Source organism: Balaenoptera ricei, chromosome 3, assembly GCF_028023285.1.
Source record: "Balaenoptera ricei isolate mBalRic1 chromosome 3, mBalRic1.hap2, whole genome shotgun sequence".
Classification (NCBI taxonomy): domain Eukaryota; kingdom Metazoa; phylum Chordata; class Mammalia; order Artiodactyla; family Balaenopteridae; genus Balaenoptera; species Balaenoptera ricei.
Window position 1 is genome coordinate 11,973,747 of NC_082641.1, and position 15,291 is coordinate 11,989,037.

The 15,291-nt window shown below is 48.1% G+C and overlaps 1 protein-coding gene across 4 annotated transcripts in view; it reads left to right on the forward strand.

The window, feature by feature from the left end:
* Positions 1–15,291, forward strand: part of TRIO (trio Rho guanine nucleotide exchange factor) — a 383,177-nt gene that overhangs the window by 329,434 nt on the left and 38,452 nt on the right. For all 4 annotated transcript variants that reach the window (XM_059916123.1, XM_059916125.1, XM_059916124.1 and 1 more), the window contains exons 35-36: positions 13,249–13,541; positions 14,929–15,099. In XM_059916123.1, coding sequence (XP_059772106.1) covers positions 13,249–13,541; positions 14,929–15,099 — 464 coding nt within the window. The remainder of the gene's footprint in view (positions 1–13,248; positions 13,542–14,928; positions 15,100–15,291) is intronic.

Sequence of the window (15,291 nt, forward strand, 5' to 3'; positions counted from 1 at the left end):
TTAATTGGTGTTCAGAGCAGAGGCGTTCTTTTCATTCCCTTTGTCTCTGAGGTGGCTTTGTTCCTTCCTGGAATAACTCCAGGCCTCCCTTCCTTCCTTCCCACTGTAGTTGCTCAGCTGCTTGAGTAACACCGATGTGGGGAAGGTGCTAACGGGACAACCTATGCGTGAGGAGTGCGGGGGATGCTAGAAGGCCGCCCTGGCCTTGCGCGCTCCTCCTGGGACACAGCACAGATGGAGATTTCGCCTCCGGTGTTGGAGACATGAAGAACTCTAGAAACAGTTGCCCCGATCCTCTTTTCTTTTTGTGTTTTGGCTTTTGTTGTTGTTGTGTTAGTATGTGATATCCTGGAGAGGGAGTGGGCAGTCCTCAAGAAAGTATGAAATAATAATTTGAAAAATAAAATTCAGTGCCCTTCAGTTCTTATAGGGGAGTGAGGGGGCAAGATGTCATAAAATCAAACGAGATAAGGTTATGGGATTGCAACCCTTAACCCTCTGTGTGCTCGGAAGTGGATTGTGGATGCAGGATACACACACGCAATTGGGCAAAAGGCCACAATTGTGTGGTTAACATTTTAATCCCGTTTTCAAGTGCTTAGTTTTAGTTAGAGCAGCATTTTGCCTTTGGTAAAGGTGTTACTAAAATACAGTTGTAAAAGGAATTCCTAATTGGTTAGGACTTTTTGGCTCTCTGATTTTGAACCAAACAACCACGGACCCTAGAATATAATGTACTAGATACTTGCTTTGTGGTTTTGGGGTTGGGGGGATGGAATCGTCCATTTCCTCATTCTCCACAGCTGTAACTCTTTCTAAACTAATATTCTGTCCCTTGAGACCGAAACTTCAGCTAACCTGCTGGGTGGATGACGTGAAGAGTGATAGTGCTTGGCAAGCTGATTGCAAAACACTCCAAGGCCAGTTTCTGTTTCCTGATGCTCCACAAAAATGAGTATAGGGCTCGGGCTCTATGAATGAGTTATGTGGCTCTAAGAAAACGTTTATAAGCTTGTGTGGTTTATAGCATATTTTGGTTAGAAATGTTCTTATGTAATACATGCATTTTCTGGAATGTAGGAAAAAGACTCACATGTTGGCATTCTGAATCTGGTCTCAATTAAAAATAATAATAAATTTATATACGAATGAAGAGAAATCTGTCACCACCTGAAATAAATCAATCACGTAGTTTAAATCACTAACTGCATAATGTTCTCTTAAACCATTTTGCAGCGGAATGTCTTTGCATGTCCCTGGCTTCACCTAGAGCCATGTCCAACTTAAAAAATCTACAAACTGCCCCCTAAAAAACTTCTTTGGTTTCCTCTTTAAGAGGGTAACCCAAGTTATTTTATCTTTTTCAACAATATGAAGACATTAATCGAAAGCATCAATATCCATCATGAAGAATACAGTTCCAAATGTCAGCCTCCTTCAAATAAGATTAGATCTTCCACTGACTAACACTTTGTGTTTGACAGCAGGGACAATTTTGCCCACGGGTTAAACATTCATGTTTCTAATTAGCAGTGTAAGAACCTCTGAAAGCCAGGATGAGATGGAGGGAATATTTTGTGAGCACCATGTGATTCCTTTTTCCCCCGCAAATTAACTTTCTGTTCCCTTAAAAGATGATTATCCATTCAAGGCAATAATAAATACTGTATTGCCTTGGAAATAGCTTCCCAAATCAAGAAATTAAGAATCAACAACCCACCATTTTATCACAGAGAAAACCTCATTATCCCTAAGTCAGCAGTATACTAAATACTAAGCAATCTGAGAAAGAAGCAGAAATTTTTTTTTTTTTAATTACGTTTTCTTTGCATAAAGAAAAGAACAGCCATTTGACTTTTGGGGGGGAACACAGAGGATCTCAGCCTCCGAAAAAGCCAAACAGACAGAGGCGCCTTTCGGAGCTTTTCCGGTTTCTAAGCGTTTAAGCAGCCCTGGGCGAGAGCAGCGGGCCACGGGATGTCATTCGTCGCCAGCGTGGCGGTGTGGTCACGGCGGTCCGGGGCAGCACCCTCTCCTGCAGGACCTCCACAGAAGCGGCCTGGTCTCGGGCTGACACCTTTCGTTTAATCACCTAGGAGGGGGCCGTGGAGCCAGGTGAGGTGTCAGAGGGCCTCCTTCCCCCACCTCTGCCCTCACTGGGTGTCAGGGCTGGTGTCATCCGTCACTTCCAAGGCCCAGGACTTCACCTGCAGCCAGCGCCGTGTGGGCGCGGGGTGGGCAGCAGGCCCACTCGCTGGCTGGAGAGCTTTCCATGTGAGGCTGCTGCTAACCGGCCTTTCACCCTTCAGACATCCCCGGGGTTGTGGGGGGACCCGGGGGGGGGACCCATCCATTCGGAGTATCGGGGCTGGGCTGGGAGAGTGTCAGGATGGGGATGGGGGCATGGGGATGTAAACGTCTGCCGCTTGCAAGATTTGTGTGTGTGTGTTTCTGGTCTCACTTCTATGTAATTTTTTTTGGAAAAGTGTCTCTCTTTCATCCAGCAAGGATATCTTGAAACATCTGTTTTTGTCCTTGTATAAAAGTCAGGAATGAGCCCAAACCCCCTCCCAGCCCTCCCTGGCAAGATAACCCTTCAGGAATTTCTTTCCCCTTCTGTGGCAGCATAGAGTTTTGGTTGCAGGAAAAGCCTGCTGTTCATCTCCCCAAAAATATATATTTCAAGGGCTAGTCCACATTAAAAACCAAAACAAAAGAAAACCAAAACACAGAGAAAATGGCCCTGTCATTCCAAGGAGACAGGAACATGGGCTAGAAACTCTCCTCAAACAAGGCCAGTGTTTGTCCAGAGTAGAGAAAGATCCCCTTAGAAATAAGCCCCGGCATAACATTGGCATTCGAAAGAAGAGAGCTTTCTGGCAGTCGTCGTTTTGTGACGGTATGGTTTTAACCGTTCCAGGATGTCTGCTCCGGGCCAGCAGGTGACCCAGGTGCTCCTGCCCCTCCCCGTCCCACCCCTGGGAGGGCGTCAGGCAGGCAGGTCATAGCACAGCGGTGCCGGGGGATTTCGTCAGGCCCTCTGTCTCTGCCACGGCCCCTTTTGCCCCTTGGCACGCGGCTGCCCTCTCCCAGCGTTCTGGTCACCAGGCATGGCAGCTCCCAATCTCATCTCTTCCTGGAGGCGAACAGCCTGGTGATAAACAGTCACCAGCCGCAGACCCACTGATACCTGGAATGTTCCTGATCCCACAGATGAGCCAGGTCCGATTTTGTTGCGGGCTTCGTAACTCAGTTCACTAGATTTGTATTAAATTCCTGACATTGGTCCAGACAACCCGTCCTTTCCATTATCCACTGTCAGTAATGACTCCTTCCTCATCGTTTCATTTCTGGGGTGTTTCAGCTTTCCGCTTTGGCAGTGTGTGATAGATATCCTGATCATCTGATTAGCCAAGCAAAGGATTATGCCATCTGCTTTTATCTTTATTTAATTTCTTCACATTTCCTTTTTGGAAGTTCAAGCAGTGAAATTCGGATGGAGGGAAAACCTTTAAAATGAGATGGGTTTTGACTAGAAATTCTGACAGGTTAGCGTTTCTCACAGGAATGAATTTGAGGAGGAAAAACAACGCTTGAAGTTTTGTGTTTGTGACATAGCCACATTTTCCAAAGACTGTGTAATGTTGTAGGTGTTTTCAGAAACCACACTAGGAATAAATAGCATTTAGAGATTCCCTAAGATTCAAAGAGCGAATTGCATGTGCAGCTTCTATTTGCATGTTCTGTTTGGGTAGGGCTTACAAGCCTTGTATCTCTCTTGCTCGTCACGTTGGTGAGAGGACGCTCTCTTTTTATGGCACGACTCCCTGAGACTAGTGCACCAGACGGGTCAGCTGCTCTGTGTGTGCACACACACCCTTGCCTTCAACCTTCACAAAGAAAAAGGTAGGGCAGTTGCTTCCAGTTGAGTCCAGTTGTTTCTAGTTGAGTGTTTTAATTGATGCCAGTAGTTTCGTTGTGTTCTTCCATTCAGGGGTCCCGGGAGGTGGCCTGCGAGTGAGCGCTCCCGTGGTGTGAGTTCGTGGAAGGGGGCTGCACAGGGAACAGTGAATGTGTTGGTCATTCATGTGCATTTTCTCAGGCAGCAGAGACCATGTGTTCTTCATTACTGCGTGATCCGTGGCCATGCTGTGCTGGACCTCTGGTTAAATCTGGGGATTATTTAAAAAAAAAAAAAAAAAAAGCTGGGGAATTTATCTTGCTCCTTTGTGTTTTTTGCGCTCACTTCATATGTGAAGCAAAGACAAAGTTCCCATTTTTGCACTGAGGACCCACTGCACCAAATTGCGAAGTATGTAAAACTGGTTTTTAATACTCTTATGCCACGTGTTCAGTCATTACCATCCCACATCCGTGCTCGGTGCCTCTGTACAGCTTCTAACTTTTTAAAAAAGATTGTTTCCCATGTTAACATGCATTTGCCATGACAGTGACAGCCCAGAGTGAAGCCCTGGACCACCTGAACCTAGGGGTGTGCAGAGGAGCAGATAACCCACTGAGGATGCAGTGTCCTATCCAAGCCTGTGTCTCGACCCCTGGTGCATCTTTATTGTGCTGAGGAACAAATTAAGAACCAAGGACTCTCGTAGACAGAAGATGAGCGAGATGCCCAGAATGGAAAATTAGGAGTCTAGCAAGAAGAGTTTTCAGATACTTATTCACAAATAGAAAGAGGATTTAAATTTGGGAAAGTATTATAAAATACTTGCTCTTACATTCTGACCCACCAAAAGTGTAGCCATATCACCAGGCAGTCAGTTACTTCTTCTTAGTTCCTTAAAGTTCTCCAAGTAATACCGCAGCTTCATCTCACTCCTCACTGTCGTGAATTAAGACACCTAGCCTGCCCAGGCAGTTGTAATCACTGTGTAAATCAAAGAGAAGATGTGATCCCGAGAAATGCATCTGGAAGAATGATTGGGGATGACCTCACTTTTTGTGTGATCTTCAGGAGAATTTCTAGTGTGTGATTGTTTTCAATTATTATTCCCCCCCAAAAAAGTTACCTTGATTCTAAAAGCAGGGAATTAAAATCCAGTTTGAAAACTGTAGAGACAGATGACAGTCGTTTACTCAGAAAATTTTGCTCTAAAATACGTTAACCAGCCCAGTCATCAATCATAGGCTAACAACTTACTCTCTTTGATTTATAAGTAATCTGTAGACTCGATTTCCACATGTACATTACAACCTTCCTGATACAGTGGAAGAATTCCCTAAATAAAAGGTGATTTGCTGCGTTGAATTCATGACAAGACGGTGGTTTGAGAAACTGCCAGAGGCCAGGCATACCTGATCAGACCCTGCCCAGTCTGTTCTAAAATGGTCTGATGGAATTGTTTTCAGCCCCAAAGTGTCCTTGAATTATCTTTTTCTAGCCCATAGCAATAACGGCTAAATAAGCATTTCTTTAAGTCCTTACAACCAGAACTGTAAATTAGCACTTTGCTTTGGGAGGGTGCCAGGCTCTGAGTTTAGCTTACCCTGTTTGGAGTTTGCATCAAGACAGCCCTGCAAGGTTCGTTTGACAGATATTTTTGAACACCTACAATGGACAGAAAGATAGGAATGTCTTTCTTTAAAACGAATCAGCTAAAATCGTTCCGGGAGCCTCCGTGGAGGAGCGATTGAAATGTGAGTCAGCTGTTTGTTGGAAAGTGTCCCAGTGTTGAGTGTGCGCCTCTGCGCGGTGGTCGTGCCTCAGACGTGACCGGCCATCGGCGTGGGTCCCATGTGTGCACGCTTGGCTGATGCTGCAGAGTGCAGGGTGCCTGTCACAGCAGACGCTTGGTGACACAGCGAAGGCGGCAGCGCCAGCCGTCGGAGAGATCACGCTTTGCTCTCCAACTGCTCTTTCTTCCTGCTCTCAGCCCGGGGTGCCTGTCTTTCAGAGGGATCCTTACACATCTCACCACCCCACTGCATCCTGTTTTATTGCTTGTCTTTCGCAGTTTCTTTTTCTGTGTAAAAATGTGAGTACTGCCTCGTGTTTGTGTTAGGCTATATGTTTACAAAGACCGTTTTTGTTCCTTTTCCCTGCAGCAGCCTGGTAAGGAATCGCAGTCACTTCACTGTTAGGAAACTGGAGGACTTGTCAGATACCCACGCCCAGTACCTGCCAGGGAGAGGCTGGAACCCCAATGGCTGCCCCATTGCTTCGAATGACCATTAATCTATGAGGCGCTCGCTTGAAGGGAAAGGCAAACCTTATACTCTAGAGATACAGTCTGAACAAAGCAGCAGCGACCTCTGTCCTCCTGGAGCCCCTGTGCTGCTAGGGCTGAAATGAAGGCAAGCAGGAGGGCACGTTGGTGAAGCGTGTTCAAACTCAGGGGCGGGCGTTTTGAATTCAGGGACAGCATCCTCAGCAATCCGGTCTGTACTCTGGGACGCTTAGGAACATCTTCACGCCTTCTTACCGTCGTGAAAACGAGGAGAGGGTTAAAATGAAACGTGATGCTTTTCTCAGTCTGCAGCTAGCAGGATACGGTCCCTTTTCCTTTTTTTCTTACATTTAAAAAAAAAAGGCTTTATTAATCACAGATGTCTCAACTGCCGAGACTGGGACTCAAGGGCGGTTTCCCTCCTCCCAGCAGTTTGGGGCTGTGTGTGTTCCCATGGTGGAACTCTTCTGGGGCGGCCGGAGGGGCAGGGCTCCCACTTCCCCCTCTTTTTTTTTTTAGTTTTTTTCTTAATTTTAAGAAGAAATCTAGCATGGACTTTGGGTGAACTCTGACTTCAGCAAAGAACCATCTTTGTGGAGTTGTTTTCCCTTCAAAATAAGAGAAACTTTGATTTCCCCTCTTAGGGCTTCAGGCAGCTCACAACTGGCTTTCTCTTATACACACATGAGCGTCTTTTGAAATGAGTGGGACGTGCTGACAGTATCTTTACGCTACAGTTTACCCTGCCCTCTTAATAAGGGACAAGTTATTTTTTTAAATGGAAACAGAATGAAGTAATTCATCTACATTGCCTCACTCATCTTTCATAGGTCTAAAAATGATTCTGAGTATGTAGCTGATTACCACGCTAGGCCTGTGATTAGAAAACCATTAATCCACATCGCCGTCGTCTGGGCACTCACAGTTTGCATGCATGTAATGTAGCAAGTTCTGTGCTACCACGGAGTCCGGGAGAAGCTTGCCTCAACCATCTTATGTTTGCAAATAGCAGTTTACAATTTGCAAAGCTCGTTCCTTCTCGTTACTTCATGTAATCCTACCATAGCCCTGGGAGATGAGGGAATTCAGGTGCCAGGATGTTGGCCCGGGTCAGGGCTGTGGCGTGGCAGAGCCAGTCTCAAACTCAGACCCTGTGACAAGTCCAGAGTCCTTCCGACGTCCTCAGCTGATCTCCCACCTGGACCTTGCATCAGCGGAGTGTCCCCAGGCTGGAAAGAGGAAGGCACATCCCAACAAGGCGTGTTGTGAGTGCCGGCATCCTCATAGACGTGGACGGTGGTGACAGGGTGGAAAGGCAGCGGTACTGAATGTACTGAGTGTTGAGTCTTTTTTGTCTTCCAAGAAAGTAGGAGTTGAGGGGAAGGCAAGAGGTGGTAACTGAAGATGGGAACAGGAACAGTACAATTGCCCTGAGTGACAAATGAGTTTTCCATCGTCTTTCTCAGGTGAGTTCAGTCCCGACCCCTCTTTCTGCCGCCTCGCCCACACCACACATGCTGGGGGGTGTTCACGTGCTCCCCACCCTCACCAAGGGCTCCTGGGCCTGGCTCTCGCCTGCAAGAAGGCATCGCCTAGCGCAGGCCGGTACAGGGACAGCTGTCATCTACTCTGAGTTACCATCTTGTAAGTACATAGTTCACAGACTCACAAACTGGACTAAAATTAGATGTGACCTGTAGCTCGTCTCCAGACTGGTGGAGTATAGCACCAAGTCAGGACGTCACCGTTCACGGGGTCAGCGTAAGTTATCAGGCTCGAGAGCTCAGGCCGGAAAATAGCCTGTAGCTGGCAATCGATTCACTGACTCACCTGTTCGGTTGTTGTTTTTTTTTTTTTTTGGCTGCATGCAGGATCTTAGTTCCCCAAGCGGGGATCGAACCTGTGCCTCCTGCAGTGGAAGCTCAGAGTCTTAGCCCCTGGACTGCCAGGGAAGTCCCGACCATTTGTTATGTATTCAACATAAACTGATTAAGCTCCAGGGATGTGCCAGCTGAGCACGTAGCTGTAAACAAACCAGACCCAGCGCCCGCCCACGTGTGGCCTGGAGTCTAGGTCACGGTGGTTTCCTGTCCTGACAGTTACCCAGCTGGAACTGCAGTCATGAAAGGGAGATGCAGAGCCTGGCCGTGGGCCTCCGCCCTAGGATTACTGTTGTCATTGGCCTGAGCCACCCACAATCCGCCTGAACAGAGAGGGGGTCTTAGAGGGAGGAAGGGGGCCTTCCCAGCAGTGTCTGTGCCCGACCGTGACCCTTCAGACACAGCGTGTCACAGCCACCGGGAGCTCAGCTGCGTGAGGCACCTGTGTGCAGACCAGTAATTTAGGATCTTCCCAAGGAGAACGCCGAAAGCTCGTTTATCGTGTGCGTCATGCTTACCTTTTGCCCAGTAACACTGGAGACCTTAATTCTACTAGATGTCATTAGGACATGTTATTTAATTTAAAATTTGCATCAGAGCAGTGGGTCTAGTGGTCAAAGTCTGTTCTTAAGGTAACGAAAAATAATAGGTCCTTTATTTCATTCTATTAATAATTGACTTAAGTTTAAGTAATTTTTAAGTGTTTTAAAATCTGATTTATGCATTATGTCACAGAGCATGTAAATGGACTGTTAAAATCCATTGATGTGGGCAAAATGAGTTTCTATGTTGAAAAGAAAAAAATAAGATTTTTTTTTTTTTTGGAAAGTGTCAAACAGCATGAAGAATTAAGTATTATTGTTAAAAACAAACTGGAGAGAGAAGGAATGTATCTGTTTGCTTTAGTTTGTGGTTATTTTTTTCATTGCTAATCCCCCGGATTGTGACTAATGTATCAGATCTGCACAACACGAAATATCTGTTAATCTTAGAGACAGGTGAAGAAATTTTCCCTCTACATTTTCAGACTTCTGAAACGAAATAGTTTTTCAAGGTAAAATTTAAGAAACGACAAAATTTTCTTCTTAGTTTGTAATTGCTGCTAGCATATTTCTAAGTCATGAATATTCCAGTAAAGTGAAATAATGTCACTTAAGTGACGATAAATAGCAGCTCAAGAAGAGAACCGCTATTCCCTGAGAACAGCGTTTCGTCTGCAGCACTGGTGAGCTCTGACCTTGGACAGCTTTGCCTCCCTCCTGGGTCTAGGCTGGACTGGTCAGGCCACGGCCATGTTTATAATGCTCAACCTGCTAACTGAGGGAAAAAATCTCTTTTGAACCTACTTCTCAAAGTGCAGAGAACCAACTCCTATGCAGCTGAGCAGACAGAGAGAAGCTAGGCAGTGTCGTCTCTAATTTCTTTTTCTTTTTGAACCATTTTGACCACCACCATCTCCTTTCCTAAGCAAGGCAGGGATGCCCTGAGAATCACACTTGCAAAGCCAGCCGGGTCCCATGAGGCGTTGGTGACAGACTGCAGTTCATCGCCTCGTGCCGCCTAAGGCCGCTGGGGCTGCTGACCGGGGGCGAGGTCTGCGTGTCGGGGCGACGGCCCTCAGCTGCCCACCCGGCCCAGAGCTCTCACTTCTCCATAACCCCGCACGTTTGGGGGACACAGAGACCGTGTCAGGTCTCCCGGTGGGCGGCCTCTTCACTGAAGGTTCGTATTATGTGCCGCGTTGCTCCCGTGCTGCGTCCCCCCAGATGCTCGCTTTTAGGCACCCAGACACGTGGAAGGTTCGTTTGTTGTCTTAGGCGGTGTCCCCTCACTTGGGACGTGTGAGGGTTCTGCTGGTGACGTTAAGGCCTGCAGTTGATTTGGTTTTATGAAAGCGAGTCTGCCTCTGTCGTTTTCCTACCGCGGAGCTCTGTCACGGATGCTCGTCTCCTGTCGGGGACGGCCCCCCTCCTCCACCCGGGCGCCACCTTCGTGGTTCTCTGTCTTGTGTGCTTGCTCGGCTGAGTGACTATTCCTCGAAGAAACGCCCGTCCCGAGAATAGGGCTGTGGATCAGCTTGCTCTGTTTCTCTGGGCTGGGATTTCTGCTGTTTCCAGTGGATACTTCATCGGTGCCTGCCGTACGCCAGGCACCGCGCCAGGCCCTGGGCACACCTCCAGAGACACGGCGGACGAGGCCCCCGCCCTCCTGGAGCTTATGCCCTTGTGAGCTCCTCCTAATGGGTTATTCAGGCCCAGCTCCTTCAAAGGCCAGCTTCAGCGTCACCTCCTTTAGGAAGGCCTCCGTGATCCCTCCACCTGATTCTCCTTCTTCTCAACCTCTACCAGGGTTTGTACTCGCTTACAGCATGAAGTGTCACAGTTCTGCCTGAATGATGGTTATGTGATCACTGAAAGCCCTGCAGGTGGGGATCCCCTGGGTAAAGGATGTAGGTTTATTCATCTCTGTCCGGTGGCAAGTACAGGGCTTGGCTCTGCATCCCAGCACAGTAAACGCACAGTAAACGACTGTGAAATATGTCCCCTGCTGTGGCCAGCACAGTGCCTTGCTAATACTGATAGTTGGTACTTAGAAAAACTTAAGCTGAATGAGGTATCATCTACATGTGGATTGTCCAACCCCTCCTCTTCCTTCTGTCCTTCCTGTTGTCACTGCAGCAGGAGTGCCCGAGGGTAGCGACCGTGCCTGCCTTGTTTGCCCTTTACCCTGAGTCAGCACCTGAGAAAGTCCCCAGGAAGCTGTTTACAGCAGGCGCGTTGTTAACTTCATGGCTTCGTTCTGCTACCTCTTCCCGATGGTACCTGAGGAAAACGAGGCTGACGTGGGGATGTTTTAGTCACTCTTCTGTGAAAAGAAATAAAATAAAAATATATGCTCACACACACATATATACACGAGGAGGGGGGAAATGCTGTATTGAGCCTGAGTCTGCCTCTGAGAAAATCTAGACTTTTAAGAATGAGTGATCCAGCTTGAAACGCGTCATCTGTTTATGGAAGATTATACCCTCTCCCCTGCAAGGCTCAGCCGAGGAGGGAACGGGCAGCAGTCAGACGGCGCTCCGCTGTCTCGCCCGGGCGTCTGAGCGTGAGTGGGAAACTGCTGTCAACTCTCTCGTACATGTAATCACATGACTGGGAGGAATTAACTGTCTTGCTTTTTAACTGCAGCAGGTAATGGTCTCCAGTGCCGCAGAGGTAAATACAGCTAATACAGGTAGCTGTATGAAATCATCTTTTTGAAGACTAATTTTAATTTATTTTCAAGACTTATTAAGATTTAAGAAAATAACAAGCATAGTGAATGATCTTGCTCTTCCGTTTCCTAAAGTGAAGCGTTTTATTCTGTTTTGCTGTGGGAGGAGTCCTCCGGAGTCCAGTGCTCGGGAAAGGGCCAAGAAGTGTCCCAGGTCACTGGTCTTCTGTTTGTAAAGTTAACGTCTCACGTAATTCCACAGATCTGTTGAGTGTCAGCTGTTACCTAAGTGTGTTTATATCTCCTTTTTTCTCCTGAAAAATTAGCAACTCAGGGTCGACTATGTTTAATTTTTCAAATGCAGTGAGAAGATTCATTGGGATATATTTTCAAGTAACATTTTGGTTACTTGAGGAAGGTTTCTGCTACTCACATTTCTTTTTAAAATGTGTTGTTGTTTTGTTAAGTGTTACTGGTATTTTCTCCAACACGTGAAGTAACTTTGCTGAGGCTGAGAGCAGGGGCTGCAGATGCCTGTGTAGTTCCAGAGAACGGCTGGGAAACAAGGGGCCATGAGCCGGATTTCCCAGTGAACCAGCCAGCTTTACCCTTCCACACTCAACTTTCTAGAAGGGTGCCGTTTGTCACAATGCCTGACCAGCTCACGTCTATACTGATTTATACACCCACGCACGTATACATACATACACGTATACCTCGTTTTATTGCACTTTGTTTTTCTGTACTTCACAGATGCTGCATTTTTAACTAATTGAAGGTTTGTGGCAACTCTGCATCGAGCAAGTCCGTTGGAGCCATTTTTCCAATGGCGTTTGCTCGCTTCATGTCTCTGTGTCACATTTTGTTGAGTCTTACAATTTTTCAAACCCTCCACCAGCAAAAAGATTACAGCTCGCTGAAAGTTCAGATGATGGTTAGCATTTTTTAACAATAAAATATTTTTTAATTAAAGTATGTACATTTTTTTAGACAATGCTATTGGGCACTGAATAGACTACAGTAAGTGGAAACGTAACTTTTATGTGCCCTGGGAAACCAAAAAATTTGTGACTCACTTTATTGCGATATTGGCTTTATGGCAGTGGTCTGGAACCGAACCCACGACGTCCCCAAGGTGTGCCTGTACTTGTGTTTGTTTATTTATTCATTTTTAACATTTTATTTTATTTTTTTTAATTTATTTTTGGCTGCATTGGGTCTTTGTTGCTGCGCGTGGGTTTTCTCTAGTTGCGGCGAGCGGGGGCTACTCTTCATTGCGGTGCACGGGCTCTACGCACGTGGGCTTCAGTAGCTGTGGCTCGTGGGCTCTAGAGCGCAGGCTCAGTAGTTGTGGTGCACGGGCTTAGCTGCTCCGCGGCATGTGGGATCTTCCCGAACCAGGGCTCGAACCCGTGTCCCCTGCATTGGCAGGCGGATTCTTAACCACTGCGCCACCAAGGAAGCCCATGTTTATTTATTGAGTGGTACTTTTATTCACTGGGAGTGAGTGAAACTGTACATTTATCCACCAGGATTAGTTTTTAATTTCCTTTAAATTCTTCTTTAAGCCATTCTTTCTTGGTTCTTGTCTCTCAAGAAAATGGGTGAAGATAATTCAAACAATGTGTCCGCCAATGTCTGTGATATTTTAAGTGACAGTGACATTTTGAGCCTGTGCGATAATGATGCTGGTCTCCAGGATTGGTGACCTGGGGGTTTTTGGAGGGGGCAGTACACCTGGAGAAAAATCACCTCTAGCAGAGCTCCAGTTGGGGAGCCATTTGATGGGTGAGCATGTGGGTCGGGTCTCCCTGGACATTCCCCCCCAGGGCAGAGCCACCAGACACAGCTCCCGGCGGCCCCCGAACGTGGTGTTCGCCTGGGTGGTGACGCTGTTCATCGGCGCAGTGGCACCAGCCAGGACTCGGGGGGCTGCCAGTCACACTTGTCTCTCTCTCGCCCCGCAGACTCGCTGTCCGTCTCCAGCAACGATGCCAGCCCGCCCGCCTCCGTGGCCTCCCTCCAGCCCCACATGATGGGGGCGCAGAGCTCCCCGGGCCCCAAGCGCCCAGGCAACACGCTGCGCAAGTGGCTGACGAGCCCGGTGCGGCGGCTGAGCAGCGGCAAGGCCGACGGGCACGTGAAGAAGCTGGCCCACAAGCACAAGAAGAGCAGGGAGGTCCGCAAGAGCGCCGACGCCGGCTCGCAGAAGGACTCGGACGACAGTGCGGCCACCCCGCAGGACGAGACGGCGGAAGAGGTCAGGGCCTCGGGCATCTCCCTCCGAGTTGTGGGAACAGTGCATACGCTCGTTGGGTGGTTTTCCCTACGTTCTGGAAAGGACCAGGGTCAGAGCCCCACTCAGTTCCTCCAGCAGCGTCTAGAGCCAGGGACCCACGCGTGGCCTCGGGTCAAGAAATCAGAGGGCCGTGGGCAACCCCGCCTGCTTCGGGAAAACGTGGTGCCCGGCCACCTTAGCCCCCTCTCACCTCCATCACAGGCAAAGCCAGGGGCGCCTCCCGGGAGGCAGAAGATTTAAGTGGCTCCTGAGGTTAGCAGTCAACCACGGGGGCAGCATTTTGCAAGGAAAGCACCCGTTTTGGACTTGGAAGGGCTAAGGGAATGTTTGCATCCACCAGTTGTCTGCACCACCACCCCTGCCCCCGTATTCATACATATTCATGCTTATGTCTTGTCCTGAGTAGAAAGCACACAGTTAATATACTTTGCTAACCCAGCAGTAAACCCTGGATTATTCCCATGTCATCGAAGATAAATGTATGTAGGTCAGCCAGGAATTATTTTTAATTTCCCCTTTTTTGGAGGAGGTGGGAGCTTAAAATTATACTGCAAGGAACCGAATTCCTTCATGATCCCCAAGATGGGCCTTCAGCAGTGTGGTGTCAGTGAGGGGCCCTCAGAGTTTTTAACTTGGGACCCCTATCCCCCAGTTCCCTCACAGACTCAAAAAAAGGCAGAGAGAGAGAGAGAGAGAAGACAGGATTTGTATCGTTCCATTTATTTTGCAGATGTGGGGTTTCTACTGCTTTTTTCCTGGGCGTGTTTTTGCCGTGGGTTTTCACTGGAGCGTGTGGTTCATTTATGTCCTCATCTATCTGTTTTATATACTGTGTCCTCGTGATAGAAATGAAAAGCTGAAATTTTTTTCTGAAAGTAAGAATGGGGAAAATTAATGGGCATACTTAATTCAGATTCTTAAAATACACCTTGAATTCTATTTTTCTTTATGCCCTCCTGATGTCGGTGAGTTTTATATGAGCAAAGTAACAAAAAGTGAAATATGAGACTAGAGAAACTAAGGGTTATGGTTCAAATTTTTGAACCTTCTTTTTAAATTGGCTTCTTGAAGATCAGATGTGTTCAGAGCCTAACGGTTAACGTTGGCAGTCCCTTCCAAAGACGCTCTCAGTGGCCCTTCCCTCATCCAAGTTGGCAAGCGAGGGAGCTTGGGTCGCTGGCGGGAGTGGAAGCTCCCGTCAGGGTTGGAAGGAGCTTGTGCTTGATGTCTGCTCTCAGTTTCAGTCCGGGCTGTGCTTTTCCAGTTAACCCCTGAGGGCTCAGTTTCTGTGAACTGACGTTGGCAGTCAGGGCCGGGTTCCAATGGGCGAATGTCGGTCTGGTTTCAGAGAGGCCGGAACGAGGGCCTGAGCAGCGGCACGCTCTCCAAGTCCTCATCCTCGGGCATGCAGAGCTGCGGAGAGGAAGAAGGGGAGGAGGGGGCCGACGCCGTGCCCCTGCCCCCGCCCATGGCCATCCAGCAGCACAGCCTGCTCCAGCCGGATTCACAGGACGACAAGGTAAGGGGGGCCCACGCCCACACCAAGCCTCGCCAGGGGAGGGCCTGGTGGTTGCCTGCCGCTGTGCCCCAGCCTCCTTGCGGGGCATAGAGAGCGACCCGGGCTGTGAAAAGGCACCTGGAAGATGCCTTTCACCCCAAAAGTATAGCTAGCAAAGGCCGTTTAGACCAAGCTGTAGGAACACGCGCAGTC